Source organism: Amphiprion ocellaris, chromosome 3 (assembly GCF_022539595.1).
Source record: "Amphiprion ocellaris isolate individual 3 ecotype Okinawa chromosome 3, ASM2253959v1, whole genome shotgun sequence".
NCBI lineage: Eukaryota > Metazoa > Chordata > Actinopteri > Pomacentridae > Amphiprion > Amphiprion ocellaris.
The window spans coordinates 30619689-30642123 of NC_072768.1; the positions used below are offsets into that span (position 1 = coordinate 30619689).

The 22435-nt window shown below is 39.6% G+C and overlaps 1 protein-coding gene across 1 annotated transcript; it reads right to left on the bottom strand.

Annotated features, from left to right (window-relative positions):
• Window positions 1-3704: 3704 nt before the first annotated feature.
• On the bottom strand, window positions 3705-21827 carry LOC111575966 (D(4) dopamine receptor-like). The gene is made up of 4 exons (XM_055007510.1): window positions 21080-21827; window positions 14790-14902; window positions 8749-9338; window positions 3705-4225 (listed from the first exon to the last, which is right to left on the bottom strand). The coding sequence occupies exons 1-4, from the start codon at window positions 21311-21313 to the stop codon at window positions 4020-4022; spliced, it is 1143 nt and encodes a 380-aa protein (XP_054863485.1). The 5' UTR covers window positions 21314-21827; the 3' UTR covers window positions 3705-4019.
• Window positions 21828-22435: the final 608 nt, after the last annotated feature.

Consider the following 22435-nt stretch of genomic DNA (forward strand, 5'->3'; position numbering starts at 1 on the left):
TGACTCTTGATGAATCATTTTAGACATTATGACATTTGGTTCTGCTGTGTCTGAGTCCCAGTGGCACTCAGGTGTCTGCTGCTGCTCACCGACGAGGAGAGGGACCCCCAGGACCAGACATTTCCTACCTGCAGCCAGGTCACCTAAAGTGTTTAAGTAAAAACTTTTAACAAATGAAATAGTTTTTTCCCCCTTCTCACATCTCCTCTTCCATCTAACAGGTTGGTTTTACTGACTGAACACCACAGTCTCCATTGATATCTGTAGGGAAAAGGGGGACGGGTTCAGGAGTTTCATAAATGGCCCTTGCTGTCAGCCTGTCCCCTTTTGACTGATGAAATCTTCGGAGAACGTTTTAAAGCTTCATGTCCATTGTGACTTCGTCAGACTTTACTGTCTTTGAGATGACTTTGTGACCCACTAGATTCTATAGTCTGGACAGAAACATTTCAAAGAACAGATTAACATCAAGTGAATATGTAACTTTTGGTGACTTCTTGCAGTTAAACATCTCATTTTTTTGCAGTGGTGTGGAAGCTTACTTTGGAGTGTGGTTGTAGTAGGCCTCCATCGATCAGGGGTGAACATGGGTGTACATCCTGGTTGTCCTGTTGGTGTTGGTGTTGGATGTAAGCCTGGGCAGTGGTAAATGGATGACAAGCTGTTGCCCATGCAGCACGCCCCCCTTCTCCACATCAGTGATGCATCCAAAGGAACAGCAGGGCTGTTACAGTTTGGCACCAGCGACGTTGCAGGAGTTGCCAGAATGAAGTTGAATATGATGTCGAATTGCCTTAGGGACTCCGCATTTTTTCCCCAGGTTTACGCCTGGAAACTTAGATAGCTTATGTTGAGAGTAAGGTTTACTGGTATCAGGAGAAGTGATACAGCGAGTAACACAGTGATGTGAACACTGGCAGCATCAAATCTGAGGAGTCTCTCTGGTCTTCGGTACATATGGAGTTGTGAGGCATGCCACGTTTAGGTTACAATCCAAATATGGTGACGGGTTTATCTGTTCAGGAGCGCCATCTGGACAATAACATAACTGTTTTCCTTACAAACAATTGTCTTTCACTCTTATGTTATCTCTAGCAAGTGTCTATCTCTCTCAGGGTCATATTAGGGACAGAGAGAGCATAAACATGTTTACATCCTCATTTTAGGAGAAACAGGGGTCAAGGGTGACATCCTGTAGAGTTATTTGGGGTGATTTAGTACCTACACTTGATTTAGGGTGACTGCAATTGACAGACATAACGGCATTTAGGATGTCATAAACCAGAACCATCTCAGTCGTGAGAAAGTGAGTAATTTTTCCTTCACATTCTGGAGTTAAGACAGTCACTAACTGTTCATGTTCTTCATTTTTTACAGTGTGATGACACAATGAACACTGGCATTTATATTATGTTTTTTTTTTTTTTTTTAAATTGTTGCTATCTAGCAAATTTTGCTACCATTTCCATCTTTCAGTCAGGTGATACAGGTAGGAGACTGCACAGTGGCACTGTCAGCTCACAGCTAGAAGGTACCCGATTCACGTCCCAGCCTTCTTGGGATCTTTCTGCATGGAGTTTGCATGTTCTCCCAGTGCATGCGTGGGTTTTCTCCAGGTTCTCCGGCTTCCTCCCACAGTCCAAAAACATGCTGAGGTTAATTGGTGATTCTCACCAAAGTCAGCTGGGATAGACTCCAGCCCCCCACAACCTTATAGTGAGGATTAAGCATTGTACAGAAAATGGATTGATGGGAAACTAATTTTGAATCGTGTTTTTTTGTTGTTTGGATTTAGATTTTAAAAAAATTCTGGAAACCTGCTGTTCAATTACTTCTTCACTATAGCACTTATGTTTTTTTTCATACTTGCAATTCTGTGTGTGGACAACTGATAGTTGCCCATAAATGTCAGGCCTTAATGAGAAGTTTGTCATTAACAGACCAACGGTAGATGAAGAGACTGAGTTCATGACTCTGAACAGCACTTTAGCCTGGTATGGGCACTGGCTAAAAGACAAAAGTCTACTAAACTCCACAGATGACATGAAAGACTGAAACCACTGGCTGCAGCCCACAGGCGTGTAGTTGTTAGTAATATACTACTTTTCCATGGGATTTCACTTTGAAGACTCAGTTCCCTAAATACCCAGTGGGTTGTATCTGTGTATTCCATGCACGCACACTGCTGCCGATCATGTGCACTATTGGTCTGGTAGTGTTATTGCCATGTAGATCAATGTTAATCTATATGAGGACTTGGGTAGGTGTAACTTATGTTGGACTTACTCTTGCTTACCTTTGCAGACTTTTGTTTACTTGTGGATGTGAAAAGTATAAAACAAGGCCAATTCTCATCCATGTGTCTACAATCGTTTACAGGACGTAAAATCATCCAACCAAGTCTGGCCTCTTCCCAGCAGATGTCCACGTGCAGCCCAAAATCTGTGACCGTGTCGACTGACTGCACGTGTGCCTGGAATACAAATTCTTGTTTGGAGGAGAGACTGTACGAGGAGACCCCTTTACATCATTAATAGAGTTGTACCTGAAGGCTTCATTCATACATGCTTTCCATCAACCGTGAGAAAATTCTATATTCTCTTGAAATCCTGTGCTATATCCATCCACTGCACTCACCAAACCTTAGGAATAATCTCTGACTTGGTGTTGCAGCCCAATCTGTAACCAGCTCTTATGTCCTGTAAAAAGTGCAAAGTCACAGCCCTTAAAAAACATCCCTTGAAGCCCTGTGTGTTTGTATGTGTTCGATATGAGGGACAACGCGACTGTTTGTGTGGCATACCAACACATACCTATTGTAGTATGAAGAGAACTGTTTCCACTGTCTGTTTTCGAAGTCTGTATTGGTCATGTGAAAACCATGAATTGGCCTTTACTCTGTAGTACAGACACTGACACTTCACATCATCATATAGAGTGAAGCTCCAGGCATAGATGTGAGTATCAGCAAATCTGGCAGCTGAGTGCCATCTCCACTACTCAGTTTGCAAAGTGCTGCTGAATACATTTAAACACAGTGAAACAGGGAAAGTGGAGACATCAGTTTGGGAAGGTAGTCTGTGCGAAAGTCTAAAATGAGGATTTGGGACATAAATAACATTACTGTAGCACATCTGAACCCCACAGTGTATGTGAAGGCAGTGTGCAAAATAAACAGCTAAATCCTGTAGGAATTAGATGGTAGCTTATCGTTAAAGATTTGACATTCATCAGTGCTTGCTTTGTAATCAGTACAAATACATTGGTTATTAAAAACTGCAAACATTTTTTTTTTTTTTTTTAAAAGTCTCATCAGTCCTTTGAGCAAAGTGTGAACAGTGTGATTGAATGAGTTATTTATTAATGCTGGATAGTTAGGTGTGAAGTTGACTTCATGAAGCAGCTAAAAACAGCACAACAGACAACAAAGACGCCTCGTAAAGTTGAAAAGTTTGGTAGATTATGACCTAAATTCAGTGAAATTTAGACAGAAACCAAAGTGCAGATTTCATGGCAGAAATGATTCTTGCATTCAGTCATATTTAATTCACTACCACTGCACTAGTGACAATGTAAATAATATTTTCTCAACATCTGATCATCTCGCTGATTTGACCAACCCAAACCTTTCTACACTTTGAGACAGAAGATCTGAGCTTTAAGTTTGTCTGCATCACTCCACAAACACAGATCCGAACAATCTGCACTTTTAATGAAAACTTTTATTTTCAAAAGATGAATTTCGACATATAAAATGAGTTCTCGTCTGCTGTGTGGTGTAGAAGTGTTGCGGATCCTATGAACTGTTCGTTCCTCAGACGGAAGCCTCTTCACTGGAAACATGAAGCTCAAACAAACTTTGCTGTCGTTGCATGTAGAAAAATAAAAACCTCACAGAGGAAGGAAACGATGGCAACGTACACAGACCTAAGACACTAAATCAACAGCAAGCAGCACCTGTTGCAGCCGTTGTGCGTTTAAAAATCGCCCATGCGGCAGCGGAGTCCTCTCCAGGCGTTCTAGGAGCAGCAGCGGTGCAGCACCTTTTTGAAGAAGTTCCTGAACTCGGTGTTGAAGACTGTGTAGATGACGGGGTTGAGAGCGCTGTTGACATAGCCGAGCCACGTCACCACGCTCATCAGGGCCGGAGGGACGTGGCAGTCCTGACAGCGAGCTCGCATCGTGTGGAGGACGAAGAACGGAGTCCAGCAGAACAGAAAGGCACCTTCAGGAGGAGAAGAGGAAGAATCAGAGACTAGAAACAGCAGAAAGTCCCTTTAATCCTACCAGCAATTTGGTAAACCCAGTTGGAGATAGTATTATCTTTGTGCAACTGGTACAGAAAGAGGCAGAAAGAGGAACCAGCTGCAGCAGGGAGGTGCTAGAACAACTCCATCAAAACAACAAGAGCATCTACCTCGATATGACATTTGTTGCTTATGCCACATAATGAGAATCTGTGTTTCTGGACCAAAGGAGAAGCACAAAGAGTTGAAGAGTTGCCATTTTGATCAGAACGTACACATATAAATGAGCGTGAATGTACAGGACCAGTCAAAAGTTTAGACACAACTTCTCATTCAATGGTTTTTATTTAATTGTTTTATACATTGTAGACTAATACTGAAGACATCAAAACTATAAAAGAATACTATTGGAATTTTGTAGGAAACAAGAAAGTGTTAATATTCAGTATTAATCTACAATGTAGAACATAATACAAATTAAAAAAGCATTGGTGTGTCCAAACTTTTGACTGGTGGTACACATTATTATTACCTAAGAACCAATTTACTTAAGCCTTGATAGGACTCTCATGCAGATGCAGAGAGCTGTGGACTCCATGGATGTGTACTTGGTATTAAACTACCTTTCTGGCCTTCAGGAGTTCTTTGGGAAGACTTCATTTCATACACTCTGTTACTCAGTGTTTAGACGTCCTCTGTCAGCCCTTTGAAGGAAAATCCTCATGATGTGATCAGGTCAACAATTTATTCATTATGCTTAGGTAAGTAAACTTTTTTTCACTGAGCAGCTGACAGCAGAACAGAAAAAATGCAAGGAATGTTAGAAAGCATAACACCTGTCTTACTTGTCAAACTACCAACTTAAATACAGTATTTATAATCTACCAGCTTGTCATCTATTTACACTATCAACCATTCTGCAAACCTGCCCACCCTCTATCTAACAGCCTACATCCAGTCCACACTGCATGCTTTTGGACAGATACACATTTTATTACATTAGGATCTGTGCTTCAGCAAATCTACCCATTATCTGTACACCACTTAATCCTCATTAGAGTTGCAGAGGGGCTGGAGTCTATCCCAGCTGACTTGAAGGCAAATTAGGGGACACCCTGGACAGGCCACTATTCTATCACAGGGCTACATATAGAGACAAAAAATCACACTCACATTCACACCTGCAGACAATTTAGAATCACCAATTAACCTCAGCATGTTTTTGGGCTGTGGGAGGAAGCCGGAGAACCTGGAGAAAACCCACGCATGCACTGGGAGAACATGCAATGATCTGCTGCAAGGCGAACATGCTAACCACCAAGCCACTGTGCAGCCCGCTTCAGCACATTCAATTTGAAATAAAATTATATTCAAAAAAAGTCTCAGCTTTAATTTAAGTTGAATGAACTATGTGGGAAATACATTCTCTTTTACACAAAGTGCCTAAATTACAAAGTAGATGTTTTTTGAGCAGCTGTGTTTCATTTTATTTGAAGACAAGCTCACACACGTGGCTCACAGTTGACTGAGAGTTGCTGTTTGTTGATATGAGAAATAAAGAGGTGACCATGAAAGTGAAGAAGATGATGAGAAGGTTCAAAAAACCTACCAGAGAAACATCAAAGGTAGTTGGTTTGCTAAAATCAACAACTGGGTTCATTCATAAAATCAAACAGTAGACCAAAGAGCGCAAACCTTGTGGATGAATGAAACATGATTTACATGGTGATGAAAAAATCCTTTTTAGATTTTGCGAAGTTAAAAAAGACAGGAAAACAGACATTAGCACAGCAAATTATAAGCAGAAAAGCTGTTTGGGACTGCATTGAGCAATTGCCACAAAACCAGTAAAAAAGTTAAAAAACTATTACAAATAAAAAACCACAAAGAAAGTCCACAACACAGAGGTTTTTAATCATTCACATGCCAAGCTCAGCAGCACAGAATCATCCCTCACTTCATTTTCAGCTGGCGGAACGCCTCAGGATGAACAATGCTTTATGTCGGTGGGTAGAGGGTGTGGAGAGACATAAGTGATGCCTAGAAGGGAGCATCTGAAACTCAGGGTGGAGGTCAGAGGTACTGTGCTCCAGGATGTAATGAGCCTTTGTCATGACCTGCTGGTTACTGAAAGAGACCAGACTCTGAGACAGTCTAGGGATTTTGGAACAGGTGTTCACTATGGTTTTAGATGGTTTCTGTTTTGGGATAGAAAGCAACAGATGAAGGAGAAACACAGAATGCTCTTGATAAAGAAACTGTAATGGTGTATTGGATGACTGTTTGACACTGAATTAAGTCATTTCTCTAAGGAAGTGTTGACATTGGAGTGACTTCTTGATTATGGATTCTGTGTTTTGCTCAAACGTCCAGGTATCACTGACTATACTGATGTAAACCTGCTTAAATTAAAGGTGGGACTTGGTACTTCGGCAATCCATTGTTTTAAGAACAGCAATCAAAGAACAAAAATTGTGTAACTGTTGGTAGATACTGTATCTACAAACCTACCAGTCTACTAATTGACTGCTGAGTGCAATGAGCTAATGAGGCTGAGCTTCACCTACTTTTTAACCAAATTCCATTTGCCGTTGACTTTACCAACCAGCCTATTTAAAATGCATCCTTCATCTTCTAAAAAACTAATCTATTTACCATTTACTTTATACCAACCTATCAATATACTGTGTATCTGTTAGCCTACCAAACCACAAGCTCTCATATGAGCCTTCCCACCCATCTACTGGCCAACAGAGTGCTGACCCTCCACTCATCACCTGCTGTCAGTTTTGCACAGTTAGCAGCAGGTAGCTCAGGGGCAGTTGGGTGGCTGACAGCAGGTGAGCAGATCTGTCAACATCTTTCGATTACATTTGTAAGTAGAACTGTTGAAATTCAGCCTCTGGAGCCCACAACATGAATTGATTTGTGTAGACCACTGGATTAGTTCATTTCCTCACATTGTTCCTTAATCTCCTCAGACTGCCCCCTGAACTATCAGCTGAGCTCATGAAATAGAGTCATGAGAATTACTCACACACTTAAACGTCCGTGTTGTGTAATAATTGGATTTCAGATTAAGGAGCTGTACGGATTAGTTGCTGTATGCTAAAGGGAAGCACTTGCGCTGCTATTAATAGGCTGACCCATTCTAATGGACGTCTTGGAGGAGGCATCAGAGGTGGCGGCGAGGCGTTCAGTTACCTGCAGTCACCTGTTATATCACTGTTCATTTGTGTGTGAGGGTTTCCATGCTGCTGACTGATGGTGCTGTTTTCTGGAGGTCAAGCAGAGTAGGGACGTCTGAGACGAACTCACCTGCTTCTAAGGCTAAATTACAGTTAAATCTGAAGCAACATTTAAACAGAAAGAACAATTTTATTGTGGAACAGGTGGATTTTAACTTGTGGCTTTCATCAGAGTTCAGCGGCTTCTGATTTAAGCCATAAGCTGAACTTGGGTTGTCTGAGTCTGAGTTGGACTCATTGCACATCACTAACAAGTTAGTGGTTATATCATATCTATTACAGTTGATAGGTGAATATTTCTCAGTAACAGTACAATTTCTCATTCAGTAATGAAATTAGTTTTACTCATAAAAGTCTTTGAAATTTTAAAGTTTTTATTTGGCACTTCCTTGGCTGTTTGCCAGGGAAAAGATGAAGAGTTGATATCAGTTTTATATGTTTTATTTCAAGATTCTTGGACAAATTTGTACAGAATCTGTTGAGGCTGGAGGACAATGTACAGATTAAGCCATATTTTGAGCCAGAATTTAACCATGAACTTTTTAGCCTGACTAATTTTAGTATTTCCACCAGATGGGCCATAGTTTAATGTAGAGTTTGGACAGATTTATTTAAATAAAAATCATTTGGTTTTGTGGGCCACAGTAGAGTAATTTGGCGGCTACAGCTAGTACACATTGGTGTCACACTAAAGTTACCACAGACGATGAAGCTGAAGGTTTAAAAGACCGTTTCCTTTCTCCATGTAGCCTAGAGGTAGTTGAAGTAATGCTGGGAGCTCTGACTCTACAGCTGCTCCAGGATCCAGAATTTAGACCTTATTGTGGGACACATGAGAGTGTGTCAGTGTCACATTAATGTTGTTCTTAGAACTACAATCTTTGCAGGAGTTATATCCCCTTTCTTTCCTCAGTGCTGTCTGTTCAGAGATCTTTGAGAGCGGGGTTTTAGAGAATCAAGGTTCTACTTACAACTACAAACAGTATCTTATTTTTGTAGACCTGCCTCTTTGGAAGCATGAGTCAAACCTATCCAAAGAAGAGATCACAAAGCACTCTGACCATTATAAGGCTTTCTCCTTTTGAGCAATAGGAACTAATGCAGTCCTTTTCTCTGTTTTTTCTGGTCATAGATCAACATTGTAACAAACATAATTGCACACTTTCATTTCCGTAGATGGCTTAGCTTACGCCATAAGTCTCTATACAGCCCAAAATGTTTCTTTATTGCTGCTGAACAAGACAAAAACTTACCCACAACAACAGGAAGAACTTTCATAGCCTTTCTTTCCCGGCTGTTGATCTTGGCCCTCTTCTTCCTGCGAGGGTCAGGGTTGAACTTGATGTCTGCAAAGCTCACCGTCGGCACGGGGCCGTCTTTACACTCAGATGAAGGGAAGGGCTGCTCCGGGGCCTGGAAGGTGGACAGTTCATCCGGAGTATCTGTCACTTCCCGCTCTATGATAGGTGGCAGCGGTGGTGGCAGTGAGGCCAGAGGAGGCAGGGAGGCTGCAGCCTCCTGCAGCTTGCGGCAGGCCTGGATGCTGTTCTTCAGCTTAGCTTTACGTGCTTCCTCCCAGCGCCGCAGGCCGCGAAACATACCGCAGTACAGTAGCAGCATGATGGGACAGGGGATGAAAAAAGAGCACACAGACGAATAGAGGACGTAATCATTGTTTTCTAGTTTACACTCGGTGGGGTCGCGACCCGGTACATTGTTGATTCCAAATATGATGGGCGAGGCCACAGCCAAGGCCAGGATCCAGGTGGCCGACAGCAGCACGGCCTGCCGCAGGTCCACATGCTTCCTGTTATAGTTGAGAGGGATTGACACAGCGATGAACCTGCAACAGGTGAGAGGAATCATACATGTTGAAATAACATCAGCAAGAACACTGCGTTATTTTTTGCAGAAATGCAAGTTAAACTGCCAGAGTTCTGACACACAAGTGTCTGCTGCTATGCTGACAGTGAACGTGAGAGACTCTGTCAGTCTTTTGATCGTAGTAATAATAATTGCCTGCATATTTGTCACACCTTTCACAGCAGACTTTTTGACCTGTCTCTGCAGGAAAATCAAAGGTGGAGCTAATAACATTAATGAAGCCTCGACCCAGCAATTACTGCAAAGCAGCAATTAATAATGTGATTAGTTATGCTCGTGACTGATAGCTGCTGTAAAAAAAAGCTTTAGTTTCACTCCACATTTTCCTGCCTGATATCAGTCTGTGTGCATTAGTTATATTGTAGAAGAAGTATTTGCTGTCAGGTCCTTCTAACCTATCTAACTACTGCCATCTGTGTGTGTAGCCTGACGCCCTCAAGAATCCATCAAGTCTAGTGCAACCAGCAGTTTCAGTAGCGCTTGGCATTACTGAACTCAGCTCTGATATTTTAAAATCTTCAGAACATAATAAAGACATGAATTTCAAAATGTTTTGCTCATTCCATTTCAAGCATTGTTTTGAAATCCTTTTTGTAATACACATTAAATTCAAATGTACCGCACTGAGATGTGTATGACAATTTTTGTAGTAGATTTTTAAAGATGAGTTTACTACCATATGTACATTTTGCAGAACATTATTTTCTACTTTTTCTTCAGTAACAATTTGTACTTAAAATGAATACAGGGCATTTTTAAGGTAGTGACTAAGTTTCCTAACTCCAACGCTGATGTCACTCTTATGCCTGTACATTAAATAAATAAACGATTTCTCTCCAGCTAACCTCACTGCAATTCAGTCTGCTCACTTTGTTTAAAACTGCTTCTCTACCTGGCAAGGTCCATTTTACTCATCTACCTTCATGCCTCAGTGCCACCAACTTTTAACACTTTTAACCCGACTACGAATATCTCAGCTTCCGGGAAAAAGATTTTGTCAACACAGCGTTCTGTCAGCCTGAAACAAAGGTGCTTCCAAACCCTTCCTTAACTCATCTCACTTCCATTCTTCATTAAGATGCCAAACAACATCAGTTTGAATCCATGTCATTCTTGCCATCTGCTGTTCATTTAGATTTACGCCACTGAATAATATATTCCTGTTTTAGTAACATTCTATAATCCCTCCTACAGCTAAGCATGTGTATTTGTAATGTTTGACAACTCTGACAGGTCAGTGTTTTAAAAGAGAAGTTGTTCTCTGGCTAAAAATCATACATAATAACAATATTTGTATATGAAGGTATGGCCAGCAGCTGTCTGTTTGATTAGCATAGAAGAAACAGCTGGTCTGACTGTATCTACAGTAGGGCTGCATGATTCAGATTAAAAAAAATACATAGTGACCTTTAGCTTTTCTGCAGTACATAGTGTGATCTTTTATTGTTTTCATTTTTTAAAAAGAAATCTTCACCAGATGATTTGAATGACACTATTTGCAAAGAATTAATCCTTCCAAGATGATTAAGGTGGTTATGAAAAATACAGAACAAAAAAAGGGAAAAAAAGGCAATTTTCTGTGAGACTTGTTTTCAGTAAAAAAAAAAAACTAACTTTTCTTATGTGAGAAATAGATATTTTTTGCTTTGGATGGCATTCAGATCCGACTCATTTTATAGAGCTTTGTGGAGCTAATTTACATCAAACAAATTGCTTGTGTTGCCTCATGCAGTCACAGCAATTCCAAGACACTGCACACAGAGCACCAGTTTTTGGTCAACATCATCCTTTCTGTAGCTGGAATATTTCCACACAACTGACCTGGTTCTGCACAATTATGATCCAAATGATAATCACAATGATTCTGATCAATACTGAGATCATGCTTTATGACTGTTATTGATTTCAGAGACAAAATAGTTTTAACTGCCATATTTAAGTAATTTTAGTACTGCTTTCACTTCCATGTTGTTCTACATCTGCTTTAAAATAAGACTTCAAGTAGCATTCCTCTTAATCTGCGTTCAGAGCATCTTCTAGAGGCAAACTCTAAATAAAAGTGTCTCTAAAACCTCACTTTCTGAACATCTGTTTACCAACAGACACTACAGTTTCCTGCTCTTCCCTAAACGCCTCACATGCAGGCTACAGTAGGTGCTAGCTCGACAGCTCACAGAGAAGCGTCTAGTCTCCCAGATGTGTGAGTTTTGATTTTGTATCAAGCAGGACAAAAAGTTTAAGTGTACTTTTATCTGATTTATTAAGAAATAATATTACCAGTCAGTTCATTCAGAGCTCTGGCTTATTGACCTACTGGCTCCTGGGGCCCCTGGACCTATAAAGTCATTCTTTCGTGCATGACTGATAGCAGGTCATCACTCAGTTTTCTGTTAAAACCATCTTGGCTGCAGAGAGACCACAAGGTTTCCTTCTTCAGTGTGTGGACATCAGCAGCAGGAGGACTCTCTGCAGACCTCTAGCTTCTGTTTCCTGCCCAGTCTCTTGAATTATTCAGGCTCTGTCACCCAGTTAAGCATCTAAATGCTGCCGGCTGCTTCAAAAAGCTTCAGATCATCACCATCAGTCCACATTAGCTTCACTGCTGCCCATCACTCTCTGATGTAATCATATTTTCTGGAGTCGGAACATCAGATTTGAGGAGCAGTCCAGGTTTAGAGCTCAGAGTTTCATCCTTCAACATCAGTCGAGAGTTCAGATAATCTCATTGAGTCAAACTAACAAGCACAGAGCGAAGCTGGCATTTCATCACTGCTGACACATCCTTCATTTGGGGCTTTAAATTGTCCTGTCTGTTCAGATTTTTTTCTTTTTTTTGGAGCTTTTACAAGAAACAGACTAAAGGCCGTTATCGTATTTCCACGTCAGAGTGAAACGTGGCATTGTTGTCTGACCCTGGTGACCTCCAGACGGAGACCCGATGGTGTCCTTTGTGCTCCTGACAGATCACTCAGGGTTCTGCTTTGATTAAACAGCTTCATGTTCCTCAGTGACCCTGACATGAGTCCGATTAAAACTCTGCTTGTGACACGATGTCTCTGAGTTATGGCCGAACTTTGACGTCTTCCTGTAAGTCAACTGCACGGTGTTTTCTTTATTCCTGCAGGAGACTGAGGGTCTGTTTGGCTGCAGAATCATCTGCATGTTCCTCCCTCCAGCTGGAGAAAATTTATCATCATCAAAAAAGACTTTAGTGGAAAAGAATTCAACTCTGGGAGTGAAGAAATGGACCAACAATGACTCAGAACACAACTGACTTCCTTAAATGTTACTATCCTTTTAAAATAAATATAAATGTCCATGATTATGTTTTCTGTGCTAATAGCCTGACTCTTGAAATGATCATATCTCTGCTGCTCCACCACTGTGGTCTAGGATGAACTATTTCAACAACAACTTTGTGGATTGTAGAAAATATCATTAATTCATTGATGTTCATTAAAGAATGAATCCTGCTGACTCTGGTGATCCTTGGACTCTTCTGTAGCACCACCATCAAGCTGACATTTTCTGCCTTTACTGAAATACTTCAATGGCTATTGGATAGATTATTTTGAAATTTGATCCAGATGTCCATGTACCCCAGAGGATGGGTGACCTAATGACTTCAGGGAGTCTTTGACTTTGCCTGTGGCTCCACCAGCATTTCAAACCTTATTTGCTCTGCAATATATGTCAACATGTACAGGATGGATTCGCACCAACACTTGACACAGACATTCATAGCTCCTAGAGGATCCATCCTATTGACTCGATGATCCCTTGACTTTTCCTCTAAATCCACCATGATGTTTAAGAAAAAATATCTCAACAATTGTTGGAAGAATTGTTAGTTCACTCATGTCTTCCCAGGTATTATTGTAGGTGAGACTTCAACGTTTCCTGTTTCTTTTGGGGAAAATGTCATTTTGTCCATTTAAATTGTTTATCGACCTAAACACCTCTAAAGCTTATGATATGTTTCATCATGTGCAAATTGGCAAATGTTAGCATGTAAACATACCCAGCTAACAAGGAAAACATTTTTAAGAATAACTGCTAACCATTTATTCCTTGTCACTGTGACATAAAGGGGGAACTACCACAGCGTTAAACTGAAGCTAATGCTGAAGTACCTTTACCCTCTGAACCCCAGGCATTTTATGGGCATTGTTTGTTCCTGTCATATTTTTACTTACTGTGTGGTCATTCTTCACATCAAAATATAAAATCAGGCACTTCTATGAAAATAATACAACCATGACTAAAAAATAATATCACCATGGACCCACAGACATTCCCAATACTGGAAACAAAACTGTGTTTCACATGCTATTGACTGGATTTTTGACTAGGTGTATCTACATTTTGCAACCTCTACAAACTGTGTTTTTCACTCTAATGTATCAGCTCTGAAAAATGCTTCCCCACGCTGAATGTATTTTCCAACAACTTGCTCCTCTGCATACTGTTGATGAACCATGCTGCATTTATTTTATTTTATTTTCCTTTCAGTCTGTCTGGTTGTCTTCTTCTCAGTGTAAGGACAAACCGCAGTTTATCCGAAAGTCACAATACTTTTGTCCATGTAACTGTTGGGTCCTGCTGAGTCAGTCATGGCTTCTCAGTTGGGCTGAACAGGATATATATACTACCCTTCAAAAGTCTGGGGTCGCTTAGAAACGAAGATAACATTAAATGAATCAGAAATACAGTTTAGACATTGTTAATGTGATAAATGACTATTCTAGCTTGAAATGGCTGATTTTCAATGGAATATCTATATAGGAGTACAGAGGCCTATTAGTTAGTTAGGCCCATATGTTTATATCAAATCTAGTGAAAAGTGTTCATTGTTGGCATTTTTTTTTTTAAAGTATACACTACCAGTCAAAAGTTTGGGGTCACCCAGACAATTTCATGTCTTCCATGAAAACTCACACTTTTATCCATGTGCTAACATAACTGCACAAGGGTTTTCTAATCATCAATGAGCCTTTCAACACCATTAGCTAACACAATGTAGCATTAGAACACAGGAGTGATGGTTGCTGGAAATGTTCCTCTGTACCTCTATGGAGATATTCCATTAAAAATCAGCTGTTTCCAGTTAGAATAGTCATTTACCACATTAACAATGTCTAGACTGTATTTTTGATTAATTTAATGTTATCTTCATTGAAAAGACTTTTTTTTTCTTTCAAAAAGAAGGACACTTCTAAGCGATCCCAAACTTTTGAACAGTAGTGTATGTTTTTATATCTAGTGAAAAGCGTTCTTTGTGTCGAATAAAGTGAATTCTAGAATTCTACTATGTCATTTAGTAGACGCTATTATCCAAAGTGACATACATCTGAGAGTAGTTTTCATACAGCATCATCTGCTGTGTGTACCTGACCAGATGATCACTGACCTGTCGATGCTGATGGCGCAGAGGTTAAAGATGGAGGCGGTGCACAGCATCACGTCCATGGTCATCAGAGCATCACAGATGGTGGTGCTGAGGGTCCACACACCATCCTGGAACTAAAACACAGACACACTCTCATTATGTTCACTCATAGTCATATAGAACTTACTCAACATTACCAAAAAGTACAACAGTGTAAAAATGCACAAGTAAAAGTCTTGCATGAATATTCCATTCAGTCAAAGTACAGACCAGTTGCCCTGAAGGTCGCACCTGTTGTACTATTGTGAGATGGCAGAGGAAAGAGAAAGAAACAAAGTTCTGATACAAACATTTGTGCTCGTATTTTACACCTTTCTCTTGGTTGTGCTTTTTTTGTGTAAGACACTGGATACTTGTACCATTTTTTTGTGTTTGGTGGAACTGCAACAACTCTGAGACATTGTAAATGGTAGTAAAATCAATTAATGCAAAAATGACTTTCCTTAATTCATCCATCCGTTATCTATACACCGCTTAATCCTCACCAATTAACCTCAGCATATTTTTGGACTGTAGGAGGAAGCCAGAGAACCCAGAGAAAACCCACACATGCACAGGGAGAACATGCAAACTCCATGCAGAAAGATCCCTGGAAGGCTGGGACTCTAACCGGGGATCTTCTAGCTGCAAGGTGACAGTGCTAACCACTACACCACTGTGCAGCCCCAGTTATTAATATTGAACATGATATTGTTTGAAAGAAAGAAAAGATTATCATGTTTTTAGTGTAAAAAAGAATACACCTGCAAAGTAACTCTAGCTGTCAGGTAAATGCAGTGGAGTAAAAAGTTTTTGTATTTTATGTAGTGGTATAAAGCGGCAGAAAATAGAAATACTCGCCTCAAATACAATAAAATTGTACTTAAATACAGTACTTAAATATAAACATATTTTTATTTCCTTGCCACCACTGGCATTAATTGTAAACTATACATACTGTATATACTGTACAGCAATAGTTATAGTTATATTGTATACAGTGAATCTACACTACATCACATATAAAGTCCTGACAGACAAATAAGATCATTCATTAGCAGACTGTACATTCACTGATTCTGTGCAATTATACTTTTGAAGTAATTCAACTTGAGTATAACACTCAGTACTTTCATTTCACTACATTTGTCTGACAGCTGTTTGCAGATTAAGCTGTGCTGAGCATAAATCTGCAGAAATACCTTTGGCCATTCTACATAATTAGTTCCTTCATAATTAGCTTCTGTTGTCAAACATTTGTGAAGACAATGAAAACAAAAGGCTCGCAGATTAACCGTGGAAACAACAGGACAATACGACGAATGCATAAATAAAATGACACAAAGAAGATGGGAGGGCAAAACTATGAACCCTAACTGTCAAACTCACAGAAGTGTGAACAGAAACTGGACTCACTGTTAATGTGTTCATTCTTTTGGTTTCTTAAAATCTGTTGTGATTGTGGGGCCCCTTCACTGACCCCTGGCCCCTGTTTGAAAGTGACAGAGGAATGTACACACTGTTTTGGCTGTTGTTGTCTGAGCTCTAACAGACAAAGACAGAATACATGCTCCAGGAAAATGAGCGCAGCCTCCAGCAGTCAGCTGGGATCGCTGGGGAAAATCACTGCGTATTCACCAAGTTAGAGAAAGAAAGCAAAAGATGTTAAAGAGTGACCCTTAATTCCTTCTATATATGAGATGTTTAAGTCAGTTTTCAGGCTGTCATCCTGCCAGTGTCACTTGAGGTCCTCTGAGTGTGATCAGTGATGTCAGCAGGGGTTTATATGAGGGGCGGGGCTTCTCCTGAAGGTCAGCAGGAGTTCAGAGTTAACAGTTAAAGAGACATTGCACTTCTTCACAGCCCACACTGAGTAAACATACTGGACCCTGCAAGATGCTCACAGAAGCTTAGAAAGACTGAGGGGCTTATAAGACAGATAGACAGGAAGAATGAGCGGAAGATATAACAAAATATCAATGAACAAGCAAAATTCAAACACATGAGTTAACTCAATATGTAAAAAATAAATGATGAATAAAACAGGATATATGTACTGTATGTTACATGAATTACTTCCTTAGATAGAAGCTAATTGAATGAATAAAAATGACAACATATATGATAACAAATAAAATTAAAAGCCAAAAAAATAATAGCTAAAGGCTAAAATGATGAATAAAAATTAATTTGGATGTACACATTGAAGTGACCAGTGGTATAAGTAAAATAAAAATATCAAGAATAATAATATAATAATAATCTGTAAACATCATATATATATATATATATATATATATATATATATATATAAAAATAAAATTATATACAAATCTACGCTGGATTAACCCTTTATGGGGCAAGTGATTGTATTTGGTAACTTCCACACACATTAAATATCTGCCTCTCAGTGAGGTCGAGAAGCATGTGGTTTTCAACCAGCCAGTCTTCGAAGATCACTCTACATTACAGAACACGACATCGTGGCATTTGACCATGAAGTTGAAAAGAGATGGACTTGCGGCTCGGTCTTCTTCCATATTATCGGTTGAAATGTTAAACTAACCACGGTTAGTTGACGGAACACACATTTTACGGTTGAGTAGTTGTGATGACATATACATTTCTTGGAATGTGTTTTCTTTACTACTAACGGGCAAGGAACCATAGATGGTAACTTCATTGACGTTGAATTTCAACATGAAAATTCAAATTTTTGAAAAATGTCACATAAGTTAAAAAGTCTTATATCCTCCAACAACACTCTAGGGTTAAAATTTTGAATTTCAAAGTATTTCAATGAGTGTCCTTCAAAGGGTTAATACTCACACTACCGTTCAGAAGTTTGTGTTCACTTAGAAATGTACTTATTTTTGAAAGAAAACCCCTTTTTTTCAATGAAGATAACATTACATTAATCAGAAATCCAGTCTAGACATTGTTAATGTGGTAAATGACTATTCTAGCTGGAAACAGCTGATTTTTAATGGAAGATCTACATAGAGGTACAGAGGAACATTTCCAGCAACCATCACTCCTGTGTTCTGATGCTACATTGTGTTAGCTAATGGTGTTGAAAGGCTAATTGGTGATTAGAAAACCCTTGTGCAATTATGTTAGCACATGAATAAAAGTATGAGTTTTCATGGAAAACATGAAATTGACTGGGTGACCCCAAACTTTTGAACAGTAGTGTATTAAATAAATGTATATGTGCAGAAACACTTAGTAACATAGCAATATTTTAGAATTAATAAGTTCATACAAATACAAATAAATGAAAACATTATTACAAGAATGCATTTGTGCAATACAATTGAAAAATATGAACAAGCAAATATGTAAATGAAAACTCAACAAAAGTTTTACAGCTGCTTTAGATCTCCACTTTACACAGTACAGTGCTGCTGTGTTGTTCTTCATAAAAAGCTGAATGTGAATTTCATCAGTCTACTAGACAGGTGTTACCAATTACAATAGACTGTGCTTGTCCATAATTGTAGCAAAGATCGGAACCTATTATGTGACAAATTCATAATATAAACGGAGAGACAGTCATAGACATAAGTTTAATTACACCTGTAAAGACCATGTATATCACAGCAGATTTGAGTTTCCACTGCCTACATCTGCTTGGGTCAAAAATGTACATAGAGCAATGCTAATATCTGGTTAAATGTCCCTTGACCACCACCACCATGCTTGATGGTAGGTTTGGTGTTTTTGGGGTTAAAAGTCTCACCTTCTCTCCTCCAAACATATTTCAGCTCATTGTAGCCAAATAGCTAAATTTCTGTTTCGTCTGACCACAGAATTTTTATCCAGTAGGTCTTCTCTTTGTCCATGTGATCAACAGCAAACTTCAGTAGAGCCTTTAGGTGTTGTTTCAGAGGAAGGACTTCCTTCTTGCATTACAGCCTCTTAGCCAATGGTGATGTAAAACACTCTTGACTGTGGACACTGACACCCGTGTTCCAGCAGCTTCTAATTCATTGTAGACCTGCTTTTTGGTGATTCTTGGTTGGCCCTTGACCATCCTGACCGATTGTCTCTCTGCAGTAAGTGATAGCTTGTGTTTTCTTACCGATCGTGGCAGTGACACAACTGTATCATGTGCAGTTGTTTGCACAGTTGATTTTGGGCTCTATAGCTGCTTTGAAACGTCTCCAAGTGACTTTCCTGACTTATTCGAGTCAGTTATTTGCTTTTTCAGATCTTTGCTGAGTTACTCAGACTTCCCCACTGTAGTGTTTGTGGCTGAGTCTAATGAGTTTATCAAATGAGCCCTATTTAAATGTAAAAAGAGTATAATAAAGAATCAGCAGCAGTAGTCAAATGTAATCACTCACAAGAAGTCAAAGAAAATTTTATTTAAACAACTTTCTGCATCACCAAAACTAATGATCCATGTTGCATAAATACATTTTTGATCCAACAAATTCTGTCATATTTCCAGATGACCTATAATAAATCTATGAAAGAACCAAAGCAGACCTAAATGTGACCTAAATGATAGTTTTTTGTGACAGAGGTGTGTGTTTCGATCATTCCATCAGAGAAAATTAAGAGTTGTAGGAGTCATAGGAAACTCAACACTGCCCTCATATGTATGTATGTTCTTTAGACATGTATGTAAACTGTTGCTCACCACTGTATGTCCAACTTCACTTACTTGCCTAACTCACATATGCAGAATAACATGCTTTTTAATAAGCTGTTAAGAATCTACAAAGTTGTGTAGTGTCTATCAGTTTGATAAACACTGGGCCATAAGCATCCCCTCCAAACCACCACTGACTCGCTGCTACAAACCTGCACTGTGTCATATAGAAACACAAGCCAAAACTTTGGTCTAATTCTTCCACTTATTACACTGTGCTTGTTGTGCTATGATAACTTTGTATATTTTACACTCTTTCATTCTCTCTCTCTCTTAATCTCTTTTCTGGAATGATCTGCAGTTCAGCATGTTTTCTAATTAAACACAATAAAGATCCACAGGAAACAATGAATGGATTAGATATGGAGGTAAAAACTGACACCTTTGCTGGTAACTGGGGCAGAGTTTGGGCGTTTTCAATTTTGTGTCATTGTCGACTCATCTATTCATGTTTGTTTAGGATGTCTGATTGTACCACTGTGTATAGCTCTGACTATTATCAGTTTCATAGAAATGCATCAAAACTAATATGACAACAGGTTAATTGCACTTTTATTAAAACAAACAACTAAATCTGGAAAGGCATTTTATTTTGTCGTGGAGAGCTGGGTTTCTGTGGATCAGACACACAAGTTCAAGTTTCGATAAATCTACACTAACACAAAGTCTGTACGGGTTCCTGCACAGCTCACAGCATTCTTTCATCCTTGTTCTTATTGCTGCGCTTTCCCCAGCACATTTCATAGTTTTGATTGTCCTATATTGTGTTTTTAATGCACTTGTGTTTTTTATGTTTGCCATTTTCAAGAAACAATTTCCTCTGGTGTGGCAATAAAAACTGAACTGAACTGTGAGAACAAAAGGTCGCAAAATTCAAGCAATAAATATCTAGTGTGAAAATGTACCTTTTTCTCTCACACAGTACGAAACTAAACATTTTATTAGTTTACCTGCACAGTACAATAGGCATTTAAATGGGTTTTTGAAGGAATCAATCAAGTAATAACTGGGTTCAGTTTGTTCTAATATATGAAGGACTTTGATGGATCTGGAGAGTTCAAGGATTTGTTGAGGAATAAACCCCGTTAAACCATGCAAATGAGCCAACAACTGCTTGCTGATGTAGTTTAGTCCAACAATTGATCTATTAATTAATGGACAGAGCTGGTGCTGTTACAGATTTGGTGAATAGAGAACAGGGATAGCATCAGTGAAATAGCAGCAAACAGTAAATGAGATAATACAGTGAAAAGTGATGCAAATTTACAGAATTTTAAAGGGCTCTGGAAATTCAGATTTTAAGGGAGGTAAAAACGTTAAAAAAACAGAATAAATCCTAACAAATTAATAAAAAATGAAAGCTCATTCATGAGGTATTTGAAATTCATGAGTAAATTACGGGAAAGTTCAAGTAATTACCCCTCAATTTAAATGAAGGCGTTTTTATGTGTTCTCAGGTTAAAATAAACGTATTGTGGGGGGTTTCTTGGTTCCATAAGAGACTCAGCTCTTAAAACAGATCACAAAGAAAAATGCTGAAGTCTCCCACACCTGCAGTGAACGTACATGCAGCAGGTATGTGGTGAGATGTGTCCGTGCCGGTGGAGCTCACCTCGGAGTAGACGAAGAGCGGCAACACGAGCACCGCCAGCATCAGATCCGCCACCGCCAGACTGACGATGAAGTAGTTGGTGGTGGTCTTCAGCGCCTTCTCGGTGAACACGCTCAGACACACGAGCAGGTTCCCGCAGATGATCACCACGATCAGCAGCACCCCAAACAGCAGGGCTGGTACGTTGTATCTCGTCGCCTCCGCCTCCGCCGCTGCGCTCACGTTGGCCGCCATCTCCGCCGCGGCTCCTTCGTCGGTCCGTCCCGGTCCGAGCCACAGCAGCGCGGCCAGCGGGCTCTCATGAAGGCCGGGTCGGACTCTGGTCCCCGCACTGTGGGGTCATCGCAGAGAATCCACTCACACCCTGACAGACTTTAATGAGGAGCTCCAGCGCGCTCCGGTGCGCGCTTTACGCAAAAATCCTCCGCGTAAAGCGCGATGGGCACAGGTCTTTACGAAATGAAACATACAATATTAAACAAATGCTAATGAAGTTCCACCTGTCCTCTTCAAGAACAGCATTTTGTGTCGATAAAACTCAAAGGAAAACGGACATAGTTTAGGTAAAACCGCGTAAAAATTCCGAAATCATGACAAAGTTGTGAAGGAAATCCACGTCTCCTCCGGTAAAACCTGTAAAGACCATGCGGAGGACCTTTCCTGCTCCGATGTGTTTACCTGCAGCCTGCTAAAGGCCACCAGGGCCAAATTAACCGATTAAAGCCGCTTATCAGCTGCGCTTTACGGTGTCCTTCAGCTCTTGAGCTCCAGCAGGAGACACGGTTTGTCCATCTGTCTCTCTGTTCACCTGTGCGTCTGTGAGCGTGTGCGCGAAGACATGAGCGGCCGCTGCAAAAAATGTCCCCAAATTTCTTTAACACATCACCGTCATTCATTTTAAATACACCACAGAGAGGATCTTCATATTACATTATGATACAGTATATACATATGTACCACATAATATACAGTGCTTAACAAATTTATTAGACCACCACCCAATGTAAGGTGTTTGCCACCACTGCCCTAAATTAACAATATTACTGATCACCAAAATATTTTTTTATGTTTCTGTAATGTTTAATCTGCCAGCATGTGCAAGCTCTTTAATCAAAATGATATCTTTAATGCTAAAACATAATTATCGTTATTATCCATGAATTTTCAGATTTACTGTTTAACAAAAAAGCAGAAAAAATTGAAAAAATATAGTTATTTTTTGATTTGTTTGCATTCTGTAACAGAAAAATGTGTTGTTATTCTTGATTAATCTCTTACTTCTCAGAGATTTCCAGTGTGCTGGCTTAAATTTGGGTAAAAACATGAATTCATTTTGAAATTCCTCCCTCCTGTTCA

Coding starts and splice junctions, on each gene's coding strand:
- LOC111575966 (XM_055007510.1), bottom strand. CDS start 21,313: ATGGCGGCCAACGTGAGCGCAGCGGCGGAGGCGGAGGCGACGAGATAC. Junction 9,339..14,789: donor TGCGCCATCAGCATCGACAG/GTCAGTGATCAT, acceptor CACCTGTTGCAG/GTTCATCGCTGTGTCAATCC. Junction 4,226..8,748: donor AGTTCTTCCTGTTGTTGTGG/GTAAGTTTTTGT, acceptor CTCCTCCTGAAG/GTGCCTTTCTGTTCTGCTGG.